The 20,150-nt window shown below is 39.0% G+C and overlaps 3 protein-coding genes across 4 annotated transcripts in view; 2 read left to right on the top strand and 1 right to left on the bottom strand.

Annotated features, from left to right (window-relative positions):
• LOC135350761 (serine/threonine-protein phosphatase 6 regulatory ankyrin repeat subunit B-like) overlaps window positions 1–12,295 on the top strand; it is a 248,755-nt gene extending 236,460 nt beyond the window's left edge. Inside the window, exons 30-35 of the mRNA XM_064549592.1 lie at window positions 1,958–2,056; window positions 5,070–5,165; window positions 5,522–5,620; window positions 10,315–10,413; window positions 11,502–11,600; window positions 12,140–12,295. Of these exons, the coding sequence (XP_064405662.1) occupies window positions 1,958–2,056; window positions 5,070–5,165; window positions 5,522–5,620; window positions 10,315–10,413; window positions 11,502–11,600; window positions 12,140–12,229 (582 nt within the window). The 3' untranslated portion in view covers window positions 12,230–12,295. The remainder of the gene's footprint in view (window positions 1–1,957; window positions 2,057–5,069; window positions 5,166–5,521; window positions 5,621–10,314; window positions 10,414–11,501; window positions 11,601–12,139) is intronic.
• Window positions 1–18,897, bottom strand: part of LOC135350774 (RNA polymerase I-specific transcription initiation factor RRN3-like) — a 55,656-nt gene extending 36,759 nt beyond the window's left edge. Inside the window, exons 1-14 of one of the 2 annotated variants that reach the window (XM_064549607.1) lie at window positions 18,674–18,897; window positions 18,323–18,469; window positions 17,894–18,163; window positions 17,485–17,583; window positions 17,195–17,423; window positions 17,029–17,078; window positions 16,889–16,969; window positions 16,715–16,753; window positions 16,518–16,654; window positions 15,559–15,689; window positions 15,380–15,444; window positions 15,055–15,254; window positions 13,994–14,051; window positions 13,564–13,743 (exon numbers count right to left, since the gene is read on the bottom strand). In XM_064549607.1, coding sequence (XP_064405677.1) covers window positions 13,642–13,743; window positions 13,994–14,051; window positions 15,055–15,254; window positions 15,380–15,444; window positions 15,559–15,689; window positions 16,518–16,654; window positions 16,715–16,753; window positions 16,889–16,969; window positions 17,029–17,078; window positions 17,195–17,423; window positions 17,485–17,583; window positions 17,894–18,163; window positions 18,323–18,469; window positions 18,674–18,790 — 1,725 coding nt within the window. In that variant the 5' untranslated portion in view covers window positions 18,791–18,897 and the 3' untranslated portion in view covers window positions 13,564–13,641. Of the gene's footprint in view, window positions 1–13,563; window positions 13,744–13,993; window positions 14,052–15,054; window positions 15,255–15,379; window positions 15,445–15,558; window positions 15,690–16,517; window positions 16,655–16,714; window positions 16,754–16,888; window positions 16,970–17,028; window positions 17,079–17,194; window positions 17,424–17,484; window positions 17,584–17,893; window positions 18,164–18,322; window positions 18,470–18,673 lie in introns of those variants that run through there. The other variant, XM_064549608.1, reaches the window with a different exon arrangement.
• A 22-nt stretch (window positions 18,898–18,919) lies between these two features.
• On the top strand, window positions 18,920–20,150 carry LOC135350822 (cytochrome c oxidase assembly protein COX11, mitochondrial-like). The gene is made up of 3 exons (XM_064549674.1): window positions 18,920–19,447; window positions 19,591–19,822; window positions 19,953–20,150. The coding sequence occupies exons 1-3, from the start codon at window positions 18,984–18,986 to the stop codon at window positions 20,088–20,090; spliced, it is 834 nt and encodes a 277-aa protein (XP_064405744.1). The 5' UTR covers window positions 18,920–18,983; the 3' UTR covers window positions 20,091–20,150.

The raw sequence follows: 20,150 nt of genomic DNA, 5'->3' as shown, positions 1-20,150 counted from the left end.
GCATTTTATTTTGTAACGAGGATGGAGTCTACTGTGACTGGTAGAAACCTATCAGTCCGAACAGCACAGTAATTAAGCTAGAGAGAGACCAACCAATTAAGAGTTCTGTGTTGATAGGAAGCATGTACACGAGTGGTGCAAACAGAAGGGGCATGCAAATGTAATTTCGAAAACTGTAGTTTTGCTCGAAATTAAGCCCCCCAGGTTATTTGGCTCGAATTTACACCCACTCATTAAGAAACTAAGTCTTTTCTGTCTGCATCTGAGGCCTTGAATATACAATGCATGGGCAAAGTAGCTAGGTATAAAGAAAAGTATACAAGTCAAGATTCTGTTCCTGTTCAGAGAAGATTGTCATTGTGTCTTATGCTTGCAAATTGGAGTAATTATTGGATCTAGCTATACGTATCTAGCTATATGACCGAATTAAATTCGCCAAAACTGTGCATGCCTCAAATGTAATCAACAACGCATGCAAAGCAAGATCACCAGTGACTAAATTCAATCGCTATGTACAACAGGTGAAAATAAATAGTGACTAAAATCGACTATCTTATCGTACCCTATCATACATCCTACCACGCCCTACACTGGATTGTTCATCCACTACAACCTTTGTCCTACACTGGATTGTTCAGCCATCCTACCTTACTACCGTATTTTTTCGAAGCATAGCGCTTTCTAATTAAGCACCACTTTGATTCTCCCATTATCGTAATCTCGCAAACTTATTTTCACGAACAGTGAGGTTTTACTTAAAATACGTTCCTCACCCGCGACCTCATTTCGAGGCTTAATTGTGCTTGTGGCCTAGCTGTGATATAAACATTCATTTCGCATGCAGTTACCGTACAAAAGAATTGTTTCTTGTGCATTAACATTTCATGTACATTTACGAACTATCAAACACATTCTATACCATACAAGGAACAGCAGGTACATAACCTGCGGCAAAATTGGGTGATCAAAATTGTTCTGAGATTTGGTATAAAGGACGTATAGTTGTTCCCTGCATATACTTCTTGGAGGCAAACAGAAAAACTTATATCAGCTCTTGATACCAACAAAGAGTAGAATCTTACTCACTATAATAAAACTGCTTTTTTTCACTAAACCACACCGTGCAATTATTGTGAACACATAATATTTATCTACTGCGCATGCTCAAACTCAAAGGAACTCAATTGTGAATAAAACTAAAATCGTACTCACTTGAATGTAATTGAAGCATGGATTTTCCATCTTCAGTAACAATTTGGATTTGGATGCCCTTTCTGTTTGCACCACTCTTGTACATGCTTCCTATCAACACAGAACTCTTAATTCTATCTAGCTGACTGTGCTGTTCGGACTGACGTAATATAAATTCTCTTTCTATACCAGTCACAGTATAGACTTCATCTTCGTTTCAAAATATGGAAGCTTTCTCGATACGTATGTGTACTATTATGGGCTAGCTCCAATGAGCACATGCATGAAAATAGACTGAGGAGCGGATGCATTAGTTTCACTAAACCACTTAATGGATGTTGTAAACGCTCGAATATACACTCATGACGTGACTAAACGAGTGAGACATTGTGTGTTTAATCTAGACTGTACGGTACATTACGTACACCTGTATACAAATTATACATTGACTGGAAGTTAATAGAGTTTGGCAAGAATACATTCCTGTTGCATATAACAAATGTGTAAGTCAGAACTGGCATATATACATGTAACCTGCACCCAGTACATGCAGTACACTACATGCCATTTCTATGTTAAGGCACCATGTCCTATAGCATTATTTCCTTTCAAGTAGTGGCACCACGCTTGCAAATTGGCAATTACCTAATTTCTTACCCTACCTAGATATTCACCAAATCGTCAAATTTACTCCAGGCCAAATTTACTTGCTATACATGATGTATTACGTATGTTCACCTGCTCATCCTCACTTGACTCTGTACAGGATGGATGTACTGCGCTGATGGTAGCTGCTCAAAATGGCCACTGTGAAGTTGTTAGAATGTTGTTGGAGGCCAAAGCTGACGTCAACATAAAGACTAATGTGAGTGACGTTAGTTATTGGTTGTATTTGTGCACTAGTAGCTACTTCATGAGTTTAGTTAGCCTCTTTCACAGGCCTCCCATTGAAGAGAAAGCCTGCTACTGACTGCTTGCACATGCGCAACATTATTAAGCGAGTATAGTATTCCATTGCATGGTTTGTTTGTTCGTTTGTTTGTTTGTAATTTATGAGCCTGCACTTGGATGCCATAGCTCTGCGTTTACAGCCATCACACAACAAGTTATTAGTTTTAATAATGGCATATATTTCGATGTTAAAGCTTCATCATCGTATAAAAGCAAGCAAAAGCTAAGAAGCTTAAACTTGCACGTTGCCTATAGACACACGACCTTTATTCGAGTAGATCTACATAATTTTTTTCAGGTAAAGTAATTTTTTAGCGGTCCCTATATTAAAAGTAGAATTGTAAGGTGTTGCTTTTTTACTCTGTTGGTTTTTATAGATTTACTTATTTAGGGTTAGCACTTCAGTGCTCTAGTTATCTTGCGTTAGCCGGTATCTGGTTGGTTAGCGCATGCGGATTGGAGTTATGCTCTCGTCTGATAGGTTGTCTCCACGCTTATTTTGGTGTTTCTCCCGGCCAATCCTAGCAATTTTTCACGTTGTAAATGTTTTTCTAGTCGCCTGTAGGTTTGTTGTACAGCTATAATTATGCCTCGGTGCGCATGCGCAAGCGAGGTATGTGGTAGTGTGTGTGTGTGTGTGTGTGTGTGTGTGTGTGTGTGTGTGTGTGTGTGTGGTGTGTGTGTGTGTGTGTGTGTGTGTGTGTGTGTGTGTGGTGTGTGTGTGTGTGTGTGTGTGTGTGTGTGTGTGTGTGTGTGTGTGTGTGTGGACTGCTACAGCTGCTCAAGGATGAATCGAGTGCAAGTAAAAGTTTCTATAGGCTTCTAGTCATGTTTACTTGGATTATAATTCGTGGATTTGCGAAATAATGCTTCGTTCTCGAGTTATGCCTAGTTTTGCTTACTTGGAATGCCATTGCAGCCTTTTCAGAAGAGCACGTAGTCAAACTTGTTTATATACCGAGTGTTGCTATTCTACTTAGTAGTTAGCTCTGCACTAGAACGCTAGCTATTCGTAGCTGCAAGAGTGAGAAGAGAGCTGCAAAGCTCTGCTAATGCAGCCATTAATTTTATAGACTTGAACTTTTGGCATCAATCGTTTTTAACAACAATCATGGTCGATCATTACCCACTCTCTGAGTTTTTGCATGCAGCAAAATTAAATTGTTTATCATGTGTATAAAAGCTATTAGTAGCTTTATGTTATGTAGCTTTGGCATCTCCACCGAGGCATCAGCACCTGCGGTGCTTTCATTTTCTTTGTTAGTATAGTAGACTTTCATAAAAGTTAGTATTAGATGGACGTGGCCTGTCCATAATTATAGGCTAGTGTCAGCTTTCACTCCGTTCAGACGATTGTCGTTCACACTGTTGCTGGCTGTGAGTTTTTTGTTAGCATAGCAGGCTAAGGTAGCTATCAGATGGGCTAGAAACTTTCAATCAAACTTTCTATCTACTTCCTTCAATCCACTTTTGTTCGTTATGATGTCATTGTTTACTGAGCATACACGTTGTTATCCTGCGTTAGCCAGTATCTGGCTAATGGTTAGCGCATGCGCAAGCAGTCACTACCAGGCCTACACTCAGAGGAAGTGCGGCCTGGGATCGAGGCTATAGAGTTGAGTCTGTGTGCTATTGATCGGTTACTGGAGTCATATACACACTGTACATTGACTGGTCCGTAGTTATTTTAGAAATCACAATTGTACAAATCAGAATTCATAATAATTGTAGAGTACTTATACAATGTGCTCTCCATAACGTCTGTAGGATACTTACATGTACATGTGTAAGTGTTCTCTTAGTCCCAGAGAATAGTCAATTCTCATACACTACACATAATAATAATTATACCACTATAGGCTAGAGATTAATTAAGTTAGGGGTTATAGCATCAGTATCTACCATCATTATGTAGGACCAGTCTGAGAATTATAACATGCACGATCTACTGAATATTGTAAATTGCATGTAAGCTATTACAGACAAGTTTGGTTGATGACACGTACTATACATTACATTTATAGTACACACGCTACGCAAGTTTTAGATAAGATTTTACAAGTGCCATAATTATCTCAAAAATGATATGAGCGTCTGTCTATCAATAATTATACATAGAAGAAGAAAAAGTAAAGCCTGGGGACGAGGCTACACTTTAGTAAACGAGTAAGCACAGAGTATACGGTACGTCTATTTACAAATTTGCATTTATTGGTAATTAGTAGAGTTTGGCAAGAATGCAGAATGCTGATATCCATACTTTCCTATTTGTAAATAGACGTTCCGTATACTCTGTGCTTACTCGTTTAGTCGTGCCATGTATATGAGTATAATTATATTTGAGCGTTTGCAGCATTCATTGAGTGTTTTATTTAGACTATTATGTACATGTGCATATACCTTGTACCCTGCATTCTGTGTTATGACACAATAATTATGCACTCAATATCCCTATATAGAGTATTTACGTAGGTGCACGTTTCTCGTACCATTAATTGGCATTCTATCCGTGTTTCGCTCTAAAACTCCCGCGAAAACCTGGGAAACTTATTGTATCCAATGCATGCTTCTCAAAGACCCCTCCAACACTTAACCTATAGTGCCCCCTGATGGTGAGTATAAGCACACATAATAATATACCATTCCTGGAATTACATGTATGGTTATAATAGTATCATATCTACACATTCACGATCTACCGAAATAATGTTACCAAAAACGTTTGATTGTACATAATAATTATGCTCCGCACAATATCTCAAAAATAATGATGAGCTGTATCTATCACAATAATACGTATTACATGTACAATGTCCATGTCATGATTTGCGTAGATAAAGTAATTATTATGCTTCATGCACTAGAGTGTAGATTGGTGCCTTTCATGTCGTACTCAGGGTTTTCATAAAACATGTTTACTTCTATAGGACAACCAGACAGCTCTCCATTGTGCCAGTAGTGGACATGATGAGGTGGTGAGGGTCCTCTTAGCAGCCAAGGCTACAGTCAACACTCAGACCAAGGTTTGTGTTAGTGTACAACTTGTTACCCTTTACTTAGTTACACATTCATAATTATTCATTATAGTTTGAGTCTTGTTCAATCAGCCTACCAACTAGAGAGTGGTGATGTCATTAGGGTAGTGGAATGGGTCCAGGTGACTGGGAGTGTCTGGTTATTGAGTGCACTAAAGATTGTATAACATCTTGTTTGTAATAATTTCTCTGTCGGGAGCCTATAACCTTTTGCTTAATTAGTTACCCATTCTGGTCAAAATGTGTAGCGTCTAACGAAAGAATGGCTGTGTCAGTAGGTGCATGGGTCAATTAATAGAAACATGACGGGTACATGCACTGTTTTTGTTCATGACATTCTACAGGGTGGAGAGTCTTCTCTCTTCACAGCCAGTTTCAATGGTCACCAGAAGTGTGTGCAGCTCTTGCTTGAAGCTGGGGCCATTGTTGATGTACAAAAAGAGGTGAGTGTACGAGTCAGTGTAGTTGTATTCATTATTTCGATTCCTGAATTTAAAGTATAGCTCAATAGACGCTCATGCATATATGTAAATGTACAGTAAAAGCCAATGTAAAGCATTTCCGTTTTGATAATGTGTTGAATTTTATCGTACCATTGCAATTTTTCAAAGTACATGCGGCATTGCATTTGCGTTTAAGAAATGATTAACGGCACACAAAGCGACGGTGGTCCTACTGGTTTGTCGTATCTCAATAACTAGAACTATAATTATATGCATGTCGAAATAACACATGGGTCATTCCATATCAATTCAACGAAATTTAAAACGTGACGTCTTCAGAATTGCACGAAACTTGGTACATGTGTGAGGAATGGTATGATAACATCTCAGAAAAAATGTTGGGTTTGTAAACAATATGGCTTCTGAGATTAAGTTAATTAAAAAATGCAGAATTTCCCCACTTTTAGAAACTGGCTGCTGTTAGTTAAACTGTAACTTTCTAACCATTAACATTCAAGACTAAGAATGTATATCATCTTGTTGCCTAAGAAATTCCGCCTCATTTGGCATGTTGTATGGCTTCACTCAATAAAGTTTGGGTATTCCATCTAATTAGTGTTCTTTGAAGTCCGGCTTCTCAAAAAACGCTGTTTTTTTCCTGTACTTTTTTGAGTATCATGTTCCTTATACAATTCTCTTGAAGTGTGACAAGTTTGATTCTGGGATTCCAATGGGATCATGAGATATGTTGTGGGATGTAGTGTGATTTGGGCAATATTTGTGGTTTTAGAGAATAAACAGTCCTTAAATAAATTTTGCAAAGCCTTTCTGCATTCCCAATTGTTACTGTGCACTTTTCCTTAGTAAGTAAGCTGTGTGTGAGGCCCTTTGTCGACATTACCTACGTTCAAGCTAACAATTGTACGTTTTAGTTGTAGCAATGGTGATTTCATAAAAGTTGAGCAGTATAAAACATTAGCATTAACATTTAAAAACATTAACAAGCCTAGCCCAAATGTTTGGTCAGTATTTCAGATGCAGCTTTAATCTCCTTTTTGGATAAATTCGACCTGTTCTGATTTGATGATCAATTGTTTAAAAAAATAAAATCATGTAGGCAACGTATAAAATTATCTATCTCTGAGGCTGGGATACTTGAATAAGCTGCATTATGGCCCGTGAGGGTAAAGAATTGTACACACATTAAGTGTGGTTTTACTTGGAAAACACCCTAGCTAACCACCCATTTTTTTGTGCAAACCAATCACGAAATATTCTCTGGTGGCATTTCAGTTTCTACTGAGATTACTCAGTGTCCATCTTCTGACTGCAGTACTATACTGTATCAGTAGCTAGAGATGGTATCAGTAGCTAGAGATGGTTCAAATAATTTATGATGTGTGTAGTTTGCATGTGTCTGGAATCGTTTGAAAAAACAAGAAATTATTGTTCAAGATGATGCTGCTCTCTCTCATAGTCCTCTTGTAGTGTAGTACTCATGGCTGATATGCTTGTCGCCGCTCAATCAAATAGCTGGCGTGGTGTCAGTATTATTTTGCTGCTCGTATGGTCGCTGTAAACTTGTTTTAGCTATCAGTCGTTTTACAGTTCCTCGGCTGAAAATGTCACTCGGCCGAAAGTTCAAATTCTTCCTTGTGATAACATAAGTTCAGGAAAGTTAGCACACATGTTTTAGATACATTACACAACAAAGAAGGACTGTTTATTCTCTGAAACCACAAATATTGCCCAAATCACACTACATCCCACAACATATCTCATGATCCCATTGGAATCCCAGAATCAAACTTGTCACACTTCAAGAGAATGGTATAAGGAACATGATACTTAAAGTACAGGAAAAAAACAGCGTTTTTTGAGAAATCAGAGTTCGAAGGATACTAATTAGATGCAATACCTAAAATTTATTAAGTGAAGCCATACAACATACCAAATGATGCAGAATTTCTTAGGCAACAACATGATATACATTCTTAGTCTTGAATGTTAATGGTTAGAAAGTTACAGTTTAACTAACAGCAGCCAGTTTCTAAAAGTGGAGAATTTCTGCATTTTTTAATTAACTCAATCTCAGAAACCATATTGTTTACAAACCCAAAATTTGTTCTGATATGTTACCATACCATTCCTCACACATGTACCAAGTTTCGTGGAATTCTGAAGACGTCACGTTTTAAATTTCGTTGAATTGATATGGAATAACCCACATGCTAGCAATGTGCACAAGTTAGTCATACGTACCTCACTCAAAAATCGTTCAGAGTCTCTACTGTACAAAGAATATTTACCATAATTATATCTTCTAAATATCCGGGCAATACCTTGAAAGGTTGAGATAATTATATTTGATCCAAGCAACGTAGCGTGCTGCAAGTTAGATAGCTTTGAGGATTAGATAGCTAGTGCAACTCTTCAGTCGCACACTAGCTGTTCTATTAAACTTAGCTAGCTCGCATGCTTCTTCTAATTATTCGGTACTTCGCATGGTCTATAAAGGTCTGTTCCAATTATACCCGGACAATTTCCATCCGATAAATTAGAACATAGATACATAGATCTACAAACAGTCCTTACCAAAACTGTAACGGATGGCTCTCGTTCGCTCTCTAGTTTCTATGTTTTTTGGTATTTCTCCCGGCCAATCCTATAAATTTTTCACATTGCAAGAAATAATGACTTTAGATCTACAAACAGTCCTTAGCAAAACGCTTGCTTAGCCATATCACACAACTAGTGCATGATAGATCCAGCTGAAATGGTACAAAACACAAGAGTACAAAATAAACGCACTGTACAGATGCTAGCGTGCGTACGTGGTAGAGTACCATAAGCGTACTTTCAGCGCTTATTTTGCTCCTTATTAACGTGCTACGGACATACTACGTTAACATAATGGGAACTGTATATTGACCGCTACTGTATGTATGTGTCATTGGTTGTAGAAACAGACCTCTTTAGACTGCACGTGCGCGACTGGACTGAACTACAGTATTTTTTGAAACATAGGACCCTTCTAATTAAGCACCACTTTGATTTTCCCATTATCGTAACCTCGCGAAATTATTCTTCTGAGGTTTTACTTAAAAATATGTTCCTCAAATACCCGCGACCTTGTTTCGAGTGCTTAATTGTGCTTGTGGCCTAGCCGTGATAATTATAAACATTCAATAACTAAAACATTCAATTAACTGATAGCAATCACCACACAATTCTTGTACATAAAATTTTTCATGTACAATGGCAATGTCATTGAATTATATATCAAACACATTCTGATACTGTAGAAACTTGATTATTAGCTCAATGCGCTCATGGGGTCAATAGCAGAGTTCTATATACACTTATTCAAGAATGCGCCTATAATGCAGTCATTTTCGAGCCCCATCTAGTAACCGGATGTCTCTGTGATGAGAGCAGACTCGTAAGCTATAGCTAGGAAGTGAGCAAGCAGGCAATCCTAATGGATCTATACTACAGTTCATTTTATAGTTCATTTTACAACATTTGACCAGGATCTGGAGCAAAAGGACCTCATTCTTTGTCTCACATTCTCTCAGCATGATCAGACAAGGTAACAGCATGCTCAGAGAGATAGATATCACCAGCTATATAGCTATCATGCATTGTACAAGCTAACTAGGTCATAGATAAACAAAATTAGCTGAATCTATTCTACTAATATTCTTCGCATAATTAAAAAAGCGCTTCAATTTGAGTACAAAAAACCTGCAGCTGAGCATGCGCTTAAAATAGAGATACGCTTATAATCGAGTAAGCGCTAATAATTCAGTTTCTATGGCATACAAGGAACAGTTATTGTGAACACATGATAGTTATCTACTGCGCATGCTCACACTCAAGGAACTTAATTGCGAATAAGACTAAAATCGTACTCCTCATGCGTAATTGGAGAGCGTTATAAATGTAATTGAAGCATGGATTTTTCCATCTTCAGTAACAATTTTGATTTGCATGCCCTTCCTGTTTGTACCACTCTTGTACATCTTTCCTATCAACACAGAACTCTTAATTCTCTCTAGCTTACTGTGCTGTTCGGACTGACGCAATGTAACTTCATTCTCTTTCTATACCAGTCACGGTAGACTTCATCTTCGTTTCAAAATATAGATGCTTTCTCGATACCTATGTGTACTATTATGGGCTAGCTCCAATGAGCACATGCTAGACTGAGGGGCGCATGCATTAGTTTCACTAAATCACTTAATAGACACTCGGATATACACTCATGACGCAACTAAACGAGTGTGACATTCTGTGTTTAATCGAGACTATATATACGGTACGTTACGTACATCTATATACAAACTGTGTATTAACTGGAAGTTTACATCCTTTTGCCATTTCTGGCATATTTGTAAGCCAGAAATAGTATTAATTTCCCTGTTATATATACGAGCATCTGCCAATCGGTGCTGCACCACATTTGTTGATTAGTAATTACCATGATTTCAGGGGAGCATTACGTTATTGCAATTGGCGATCTTACTTTACATGCGTACGTTGTTGATTACATTTGAGGCATACACAGTTCTGGAAAATTTAGTTTGGCTATAACTACCTAGGTGTTCACCAAAATCGTCAAATTTATTCCGCTTATACATGATGTATTAGATATTATGTTCACTTGCTCATCCTCACTTGACTCTGTACAGGATGGAGCCACTGCGTTGTTAGTGGCTGCTCAAAATGGTCACTGTGAAGTTATTAGAATGTTGTTGGAGGCCAAAGCTGACGTCAACAGCAAGAGAAATGTGAGTGACATTTATTGGATTTGTGTGTGCTATTGATCGGTGGACTGGAATCATGCATATACTCGCGACTGGTAGCTAATCAGAAAAGTAGTGGCGTATACACTACATGTATGGTTTTCATGTATGGTTTTTATTCATTTTGGCATAATTTGCTCTCCATAAACGTACGTAGGATACTTATATGTACATGTGTAAGTCTTCTCTTAGTCCCAGAGAATAGTTCATACAGCATAATATTCCATTCCTGGGATTACCGTTAATTACAGAACCACTCCAATAGAAGAACCAACTGTTATAATCTATTTATGATCCATTTCCATTTCGTAATTATTTTATTGTGGTGCTTTGTTAATTAGTTAGCACGACCATAACCAACAAATACTACTTTGAGTACAGGTCACAAAAGTTTAAGGTCCTGAAACTTTGAGCGGCTATATTCGAGGCAACCAGATCACTGTGATGCTAATTTTTGTTAAGCTTCACCCTATTCTAAGAACTAACTGTCCATAATAAAATTCTTTTTTCGTTCCAAATGTAGCAGATTTGTTTTGGTGCTGTAATTAGAACAAGGACGGTACATGAGGTACTAGGCTTAAGTTAGGGATTATAGTATCATCTCTACACTAATCCCTAGTTTAGTAGAACAGCTAGTTCACCAGCTTGATTTCTTGGAACACTAGCCAGCTAGCTACAGAGTGAATCATGCAGCTACACGTGCGAACATTATTTCAGAATTAACCGTACCGTATTAAATTTTAATGAGCTGGCTTCCGTTTCTACGCGAACCGTTGTACGCAAATTGAACGGTACGGAACGGGGACTTTTATATGAGGGCTACGTACTGTAACAAGTAACAATGTTACCAAAAACGTTTGATAAAATTATAATAATTATGCTCCGCAAGTTTTAGATACGATTAAAAAAACGATAGTATCTATCAACAAAATTGAAATACTTAGCACAAATATATGTTACATGTACAATGTCCATGTCATGATTTACGTAGGTAAATAATTATTATGCTTCATGCACTAGAGTGTAGATTGGTGCCGTACTCAGGGTTTTCACAAACATGTTTACTTCTATAGGACAACCAGACAGCTCTCCATCGTGCCAGTAACAATGGACATGATGAGGTGGTGAGGGTCCTCTTAGCAGCCAAGGCTACAATCAACACTCAGAACAAGGTTTGTGTTAGTGTACAACTTGTTACCCTTTACCAAGAGCGCATAAAAGAGAGAGCGTGTAACTTCCGTTTGCTACAGTACGGGCAGGATCTAAAACCACTACTATAAATAGAACTATGGTCACGTGGGACTACACTCCATGCACATGCAGCAGTGAGCAATTTCAAGAATTGTTCTTTTTATAGTAGTGGTTTTGGATTCTGACCGTACTGTAGCGGATGCGTAAGTTTAAGAATTACTCTTAGAAGTTACATGCATGGCAGATCTATCAGTCCAAATCTTGTGGTAGAAGGAGAACTCTTTTCTACCACAAGAGATATGCTGCAAACGCTCAAATATATACTCATACATGGCACGACTAAACGAGTAAGCATGGAGTGTACAGAACGTCTATTTACAAATTTGCATTTATTGGTAATTAGTAGTTTGGCAAGAATGCAGAATGCTGATATCCCTACTAGCCTAAACATTAATAGCATCAGCATCTACATGTATATCATGCATGTTGTACTGTACTGAGTCATGCTCATACAATGCAGGTCGGTCAATCTGCCTACGATCTGGCTCGTAAGAATGGACACACTCAAGTCTGCGAATTGTTACAGCCTAAACAGTGTAATGTTATGTAATTATACTTCTGTGTAATTTTATATGTTTCTTCATAATTATTTTGTATAAGAGTTTACGTTGATTACTTTGTGCTCAATCAATCGAAAGAAAACTTATAGGTACATACGAATGCAGTGACGGTGTTAAGAGCGAGCATTAGATGTGCCATGCTGCCAGTGCATTCATGCATGATGCTATAATTATATACTCTCATTATACAACCCGTGAATCGACCTTATATTCCTTACCTTACCGTATATATAGCGGATAATTTCTGTGGGGCAAAATATTTGTGGTTTTCGTGACGGAAGGTCTGACCACGAATATTTTACCCATGCAAAAATGAAGCGACCTTGCCTACCTTTACCTGCAGTGCAAGCAGCAATCACGAAATTATTATCCACGAAATGACTAAATTAATATTGCTCAACCACAAATATTTTACCCCGCGAAAATTACCCGCTATACGGTATATTATCTGACCTCATTTATTGCAAACTTACGCTACGTGCCTTATATAAATTTTTTTACAATACAATTAAGACACCCCCAAACCCCTAAAATTCAATCCCCCTTTTATTTAAAATCTTGTACCATATAGCGGGTAATTAAACCCTATCCCTCCTATCCCTATTATTTTTCATGGGGTAAACATTAATTGAACTTGACATGATCAGCTATAGTACATATAAATTTCCTTCCTTCATTACGAGCACTGCATTGTACAGGTCAGCTTGTCCAAGAAAATAACAATTTTCACGAAAATTACCCGTTATAATTATATACTAGGTATACGCACACGCATGATTAGCCTCGCGCAGAGTTGTATTTAAGTACAATTTTAGGAGAATGAAGGAGAGTAGACTTAACCTGCATGCTGTAGAGAGTATGATTTGGATATAATTATGCCTTAGTGCGCATGCGCAAATTTGTGTGCGTGTGTGTGTGTGCATATTATATCGCATGTGTGTGATTGTCTCTCTGTACTGTGCAGACTGCTATACAGCTGCTCAAGGATCAATGAAGTGTGAGTAGTTTTTCTTGGATTTGCAAAATAATTATAATGCTTTGTTCTCGAGTTAATTATGCCTAGATTTGCTTACGTACTTGGAATGCATTGCAGCCATCAATTTTAGACTTGGACTATTGGCATCGATCATTTTAACCACAATCATGGTTGATCGTAACCCATTCTTTGAGTTCCTGCGATTATATAATAAATTCTGGATTCTTCATGCAGCAAAATTGATTCATCATTGTATAATGTGTGTATAAAACAGCTTTATGTTATAGGCATCAGCACCCACGGTGCTTTCATTATGAAATAGCAATTAATAATTATACATGTACAGTATTCAATTTCAATATTCAAATAGATTCTGTCAATGAACAGTAGTGAAAATGATTTCATCCAATATAAAAAGTGCTCTGTCTATGATGGTGACACAGAGTAAGGTAGTGATGAGTCCAGTGAGGTAGTCATGGGAAGACTGTTGGGGAGAGAGGAGGCCATAGAGCTGTGGTCATCTTCCAGCTTGGAGGCGAAAAATACATTACATAATTACTGTGATTGGGGCACAATCGGTGACTTGTCTTTGGCATGATCATAGTTCAAAATGATAACTAAGGGCCGGCATTATGTTTTAGTAAAAATATACCAATGGTCGGTCATGTGACGTACATGCACCAGCAACCATGGCGATGAGTCTCTACGCGTAAATAACTGTATATAGTCGTAACACACTTAATTGAAAAGGGACAAGCTTTTACACCATTTTCCTCACCTCTGCTATTTCCATTTCCTCCCACTCCTGATAGAGTGACTGTACGTACAATGACGACCTGTGTTGAATGCAACAAGTGAACAATCTCTCAATAATGGCAAACTTTAAAGTCGTGCAATTTATGGACTGATTGATACCACTGAACAATTAATTTACAAGACAACCAATTTCTGATGAATCAACAGTTTTACAATACTGACTTACAGTATACATCAATAAAAAGTTCCCGTTCCGTTTCTAAAAACGCACGTATAAAGGTAGCGTTAAACTGGATGCAGAACGCGACCAATTTCTCATTATAAATTAAAACGGTGACATCATCTTTTTTTTTTTAAATTACTTACACAATGATACTGTATGATTTATAGTACAATGAGCTAGCTAGCTAGCTAGCTATTATAAAGTACGCAGACATGCAGTCAGACATACTGGAGAAGAGACGATGGTCTTCAAAAACGGTCATTCCAGGTCACAAATAACTTGCATGGAGGGCAACTTAGTCTTGGGGCTGATGCGAGACCGAGAACAACTGGGGAAACGGTGCACTGTTGCAAAACAGCATCTATAAGCTAACTAAAGGATTAAAGCGCTAGACAATCAGCTATACTGTAGTACACAAGCTAGCTAGCTAGCTAGCTACTGCTACACTGTACACACGATCACAAGTTAACAAATCTGCTTACTCAGCAATTTTTCTGCACATGCGTGAAAACGGTAGCGTTTTGCATAATACAATGCGTTCATTATGCGGTTTTTTTATGCGTTTAAACGGGAACGGTGCGTTTTACGCAAACGGAACGGGAACTTTTTATTGATGGGTACTGTACATATCTCGATCCTAACTTAAGCTATAGCAACAACTCTAATAGTACGTACTGTGGAACCTCCGATAAAGGATACTAATTTCTGAATAAGGGCGGCCGACACTAACTGTAATAAAATCTCTGTCCTGACAAAGAAGCCGGGTACAAGGATAATGTTCCGTCCCCCAAAGTGTAAAATAACAGGCACCTCTCTGTTAATGAACTAATCCCTTACATAAGCACTATTGCATGTAGCACCTTTTCAGACAGTAGGGGTCAAAGGGGAAATAACAGTCGAGGAGGTTGGCTTGCTCCTGTTGCTGAACTTTAACCTCTGGGGTCACAACTGGAGTGGAGAGAATGAGTCGTTTATTCTGTTCCAAGATGGAGTAGCAGAACACTATCTCGTGATGGTTGGTGATGGAGGCAAACACTTCCACTACTGTCGGGAGGCACACCTGAGTGTGTGTGTGTGTGTGTGTGTGTGGGTGGACAGATTGTGAGGGTGAGGAAAGGACAAAATACAGAGTAAGTCTTAACACAATGCACACAGTCAGGTCACAACCTGGGCAACTGTACTCACCTTGAGAGGGTTGAGGCGAGAGGAGATGACTCTTTCAAAATTGAGCTGTCTCGAGAATTTCAATCCTGTACCCACAAAACTAAAACAAACTCGTATCTGAAGTCTACCAGCTAGTAGTGTGAGGATGTGTAACTACTACAATTTAACCGATTTTCTACTATCAATGATCTTTAACTCACCATCTGGTGAGTCCAGTAGTGCCTTATGCCTGAACACAAACACATAGAACACAGCCTGACAGAGTGAGAAGAATGGACCGTGCAGTTTGACCTCTGGTTTCATATTGTCAGGGGAACAGCCATCCAAGTACCTGCATAACACGGACATTGTGATGAATTGCCCCATTTGGCATGTACAATATAGTAGAACACTCGTGTTATTTACGAACCCTTATCAAAATTAATATTGAGGGATAGGGGTAAAACGCACAGCTCAGTGTAGCAATATACATCTGTATATAATCATCTGTCATGTATTGGGTTTTCCAGTAACATAATTATGCAGATCAATTTGTCAATGACTTTTACATAAGCTGGGCTCGGTTGTTATGCCTCGGTGCGCATGCGCAAGCGAGGTATACGGTAGTGTGTTTGTGTGTGTGTGTGTAGACTATTTCAGCTGCTCAAGGATCAATGAAGTGCAAGAAGAGTTTCTATAGGCTTCTAGTCATGTTTTCTTGGCATGCTATTTGTGGATTTGCAAAATAAAACTTCGTTCTCGAGTTATGCCTACTTAGAATGCCATTGCAGACTTTTCAGAAGAGTCCGTAGCAAACCTTGTTCACCGAGTGTTACTACTCTACTTAGTAGTTAGCTCTGCACTATATATAACGCTAGCTATTGGTAGCTGCAAGAGTGAGAAAAGAGCTACAAGGCTCTGCTGACTTGCAGCCATTAATTTAGACTTGAACTTTTGGCATCGATCGTTTTTAACAACAATCATGGTCGATCATTACCCACTATTTGAGTTTCCCTGTGATTGCATGCAAAAATGTTCATCATGATGTGTGTATAAAAGCATGGATAGAACAGTTCTATGATAAAAGCTAGCTATTAGTAGTTTTATGTTATGTAGCTTTGGCACCTCCACCGAGGCATCAGCACCCGCGGTGCTTTCATTTTAAAAGTACATGACTTACTCATGAATCCGACGCATCATGATGCTTAGACACAGTTTGGCCATCATCATGGGAATGAACTTTGATCTGGCGATGTAGCTAGCAATATAGGCAGCACAGGTTTGTCTCAGTACAGCAGGAGTGTTGAAATCTTGAAACTGGACAAAAATAGAGAATTATAATCTCTATATTTAAGTTAGTTGGACAGGAGTTCACACCTTTTCCCACAGGAAATCCAGGAAGATGCCCGGGAACGACTGAAAGAAATGAAACGATAAGACACTAGCAAAAATATGTAAAGATCTCACTCACAAGTCTACATACAAAATTATAATTGAATACACAACAACCATCCACTTACACAACTGAACATGTACAACCCTCCCCCTCACCTCGTGTAGACTAGTGAGTCTGAAGAGGAGGAACTGGACGTGGGAACATGCGTGGGTAGGAAGGACCATTCGGTCAAATATCTGCAGCAAGAGTGGGATACCATTAATGAGCATGAACAGACCCTCGTATAGTCCATTACCTTGAGCAGTAGTGTGAGGAAGTGCCTGGCTAGATCCACAAGAAGCACACCTGTTACAGTAGTGGACAATACTAATTACATTATGAACAGTCAACTATAGACTACAATGTATGCCAACTTATGATACTATAGTTGTACAATACGGTACACTACATTATGGACACACCATCATTGTAGCAGAGTGAGTGGAGGTGGTCCAATAACACAGTCATCATAACGTCCATTTTTTCAGCACTCTCGTTACTCATCACCTGGACATGACTGTACGAGGGTTCAAGGTTCAACCCCTCCTTGTTGTAACAGGGATTGGGTTCAGTGTCCACTTCAACATGGAATTGAGTACCGTCAGTATCATCACTGATCACTCCGTGCTCCTCAAGACGGGGGATGTCAACCTTTGAGGAGGGGAAGAGAGTGAACACATCTGTGCATTTACAATGTGTAGATTGTACTCACATCGATAGAGAGCATCTGATGGAAGATGAGCTCCCAGACACCGTCTCTGAGGGCAGGGCAGTATGTGGTCAGATACAGGACGTTCTTCAGGGCTACCTCCTGCACACATGTACAGATTAGTGCTGTGAAGCTATACACCAAAAGTGGCAGAGGGCTGGAGCTCCTCCCCCACCTATACATGTGCAGGTTTAGCTTGCATGTAACTGTCTAGCAGAATGATTTATCTAGCTAGCCTTTTGTAATAGAGCAGAGCAGCCATGCTGCACTGGACAGATGTTCACACATCATATAATACGCGTGGCTTCCAGAACAATCTTATCATTGCACCCCATGCAATGGATTATTTTCTACGTTTCTGACCAAGCAATTACATGCCAACCTTGTATCTCAGAATACAGTAGCAGCTCACCTGAATGTCTGGTCCCCTCCCTTTGAAGGGATAGTTCTTGGTGAGGAGTGGCATGAGCACTGACGGAGCCGTGGGTACTAACTGTAGAATGGTGTCCATAGCTTGGTGGATGTTACAGCTCACACTAGCTGGGTTAGTTGGTATCCACAGCTGTTGTAAGAGCGAAGTGAGTGTGCTCTTGAGATAGAAGGTCTGAGCAGAGATGAGGTTGGCCAGGTAGTCAATGTACAGCTGAACTATTTCGGGATCCTTGTCGAACCATGAAAATCTCTGGAGGGAGAGATACATGTAAGAATCTGTGTTTGTGTGCACTCTGCAACGTACATGTCTTGTACTTCAAATTTAAAGTTTTTTTTAGCACATACAAGCATTAATGTAGATTCCTCAATAACACAACAAACATATGTGCACCTAGCAGGTCATACCCACCAGTGTTGCCCCAACGAGTAGGTCAAAGTCCCTGGTGAGCTGAGAGACACAGAGCTTGAGTGCCTGGAGCCATCGCCTCATTACTACTGGCTTCATTTCAGTTGCTGACAGGTGGCTGATGACAGCAATGTAGTCCTTGTTCACACCCTAGAGTATGTGGTAGAGTGAGTTGCGACAAGAAACAGTACGCTCATACGAGCATTGTACGAGGCTATGCATGTATGGGTTAATTTATAAGGTGGGGCTATACGTATACGCTATTAGGCAGTTTTATGAAATACATGTAGTGTTGCTTTCCACATACAAAACAGGGACTATAATACTCAAGACATACTGATACAATGTACTTACATGTCTGTCTTTTTCTAGTGCATCTTTGATCATTTTAGCCAGAATGTGTGGTCCTCTCAGACTGTTTTGATGTATACTGGTGTCAGCTCCATTGTGTGAACACTCCTCTCTCTCCATAATTCTCCTACGTTTACGATAAAGCCAAGCTAAGCTTAGATTTATGCTTGTATGCTAGCTTTAGTTTATATTTACACGTGGTCACAAGAAAATTAATGCTGGGGAAAACAACCTCTGTGACCTTTAACCTCAAATGACCTCGATCTTTAACAGTGTGTATTAAATAGAAACGAAAAGGCACCAAAGTATAAAGATGTCCAGAATATGGAGAGGATTGACAATGTCAAGGTTCAGAACATTTCCCCCTCATCTTCGTCCAACTAGATCTACAAGCCAATCACTAATTGGAAACCACATAATTTATAGAACTTTATCAACACCAGTCTCAGGGAAGATCTTCTGTACTCAAACTCAAGACAAGTGTATAGTCAATAACAAATCTTTTTCAAGAACTGTATACCATATTGAACGATGCAATATCTCTACTACCCCAAACTATAGATCACCTGACTATAGCCCGTTATATAATCAAAACCGAAGCACGCTCAAGTACATCGTCGCCATAGCAGTTTTTGTAGTCGGACTCTCATATGCAGCTGTGCCCCTGTACCGGGTATTCTGTCAAGCATCTGGTTATGGAGGGACAGTCACTATGACAGAGGCTAGTGAGAAGGTGGAGAAAATGGAGGCAGTTAGGGAAAGAGAAATCACTATTAAGTGCGTACAAATCGTGTGTTTTATCGAAGCATGTTAATATATTTGATACTCATTAATTTAGCCTTTCGTTGCTTCCACTTCAATCATAAGTACAAAAAATGTCAGTACTCGGTATCAGAAAATCATTTATAAATCTCCCTCAGATTCAATGCTGACACAAGTGCAGCTATGCGTTGGCAGTTTAAGCCCCAGCAACGAGAGATCAAGGTGGTACTTGGAGAAACAGCTCTTGCTTTCTACACTGCACGAAATACCTCAGACAAAGCCATCACCGGAATGGCAACGTATAACGTGGTCCCCTTCGAGGCTGGACTATATTTCAATAAGATCCAATGCTTCTGTTTTGAGGAACAACGACTAAACCCAAATGAGCAGGTACGGGTCGAGTTGTACAAAGTTTAGTCACAATATTTAGTCCTTCTGCGTAAACTGAATTGTTATCTGCTTCAATATTTTGAGAATTTGTGTTATGGAAACCATAATCTTTGCTTAACTTTCTTGGTAGGTGGACATGCCAGTATTTTTCTACATTGACCCAGAGTTTAATGACGACCCAGCAGTTGCAAAGGTGGACACCATTACTCTCTCCTACACATTCTTTGAGGCTAAGGAAGGAGAGAACTTGCAGTTACCCTCAATCTAGTTGTTGTGTTTGTATGTTTACGTGATATTATTTGTTTGTAATAGAATGTTCTCGCTTTTA

Source organism: Halichondria panicea, chromosome 17, assembly GCF_963675165.1.
Source record: "Halichondria panicea chromosome 17, odHalPani1.1, whole genome shotgun sequence".
Lineage (NCBI taxonomy): Eukaryota > Metazoa > Porifera > Demospongiae > Suberitida > Halichondriidae > Halichondria > Halichondria panicea.
Note: the sequence above shows the minus strand (reverse complement) of the source record. Positions and strands in the feature narration are given on the sequence as shown.

What these genes read in the sequence shown, in the direction of transcription:
- LOC135350822 (XM_064549674.1), top strand. Translation starts at nt 18,984, where the DNA reads ATGTCCAGAATATGGAGAGGATTGACAATGTCAAGGTTCAGAACATTT. An exon ending in GAAAGAGAAATCACTATTAA is followed by an intron (nt 19,448 to 19,590) that starts GTGCGTACAAAT and finishes AATCTCCCTCAG; the next exon opens with ATTCAATGCTGACACAAGTG. An exon ending in GACTAAACCCAAATGAGCAG is followed by an intron (nt 19,823 to 19,952) that starts GTACGGGTCGAG and finishes CTTTCTTGGTAG; the next exon opens with GTGGACATGCCAGTATTTTT.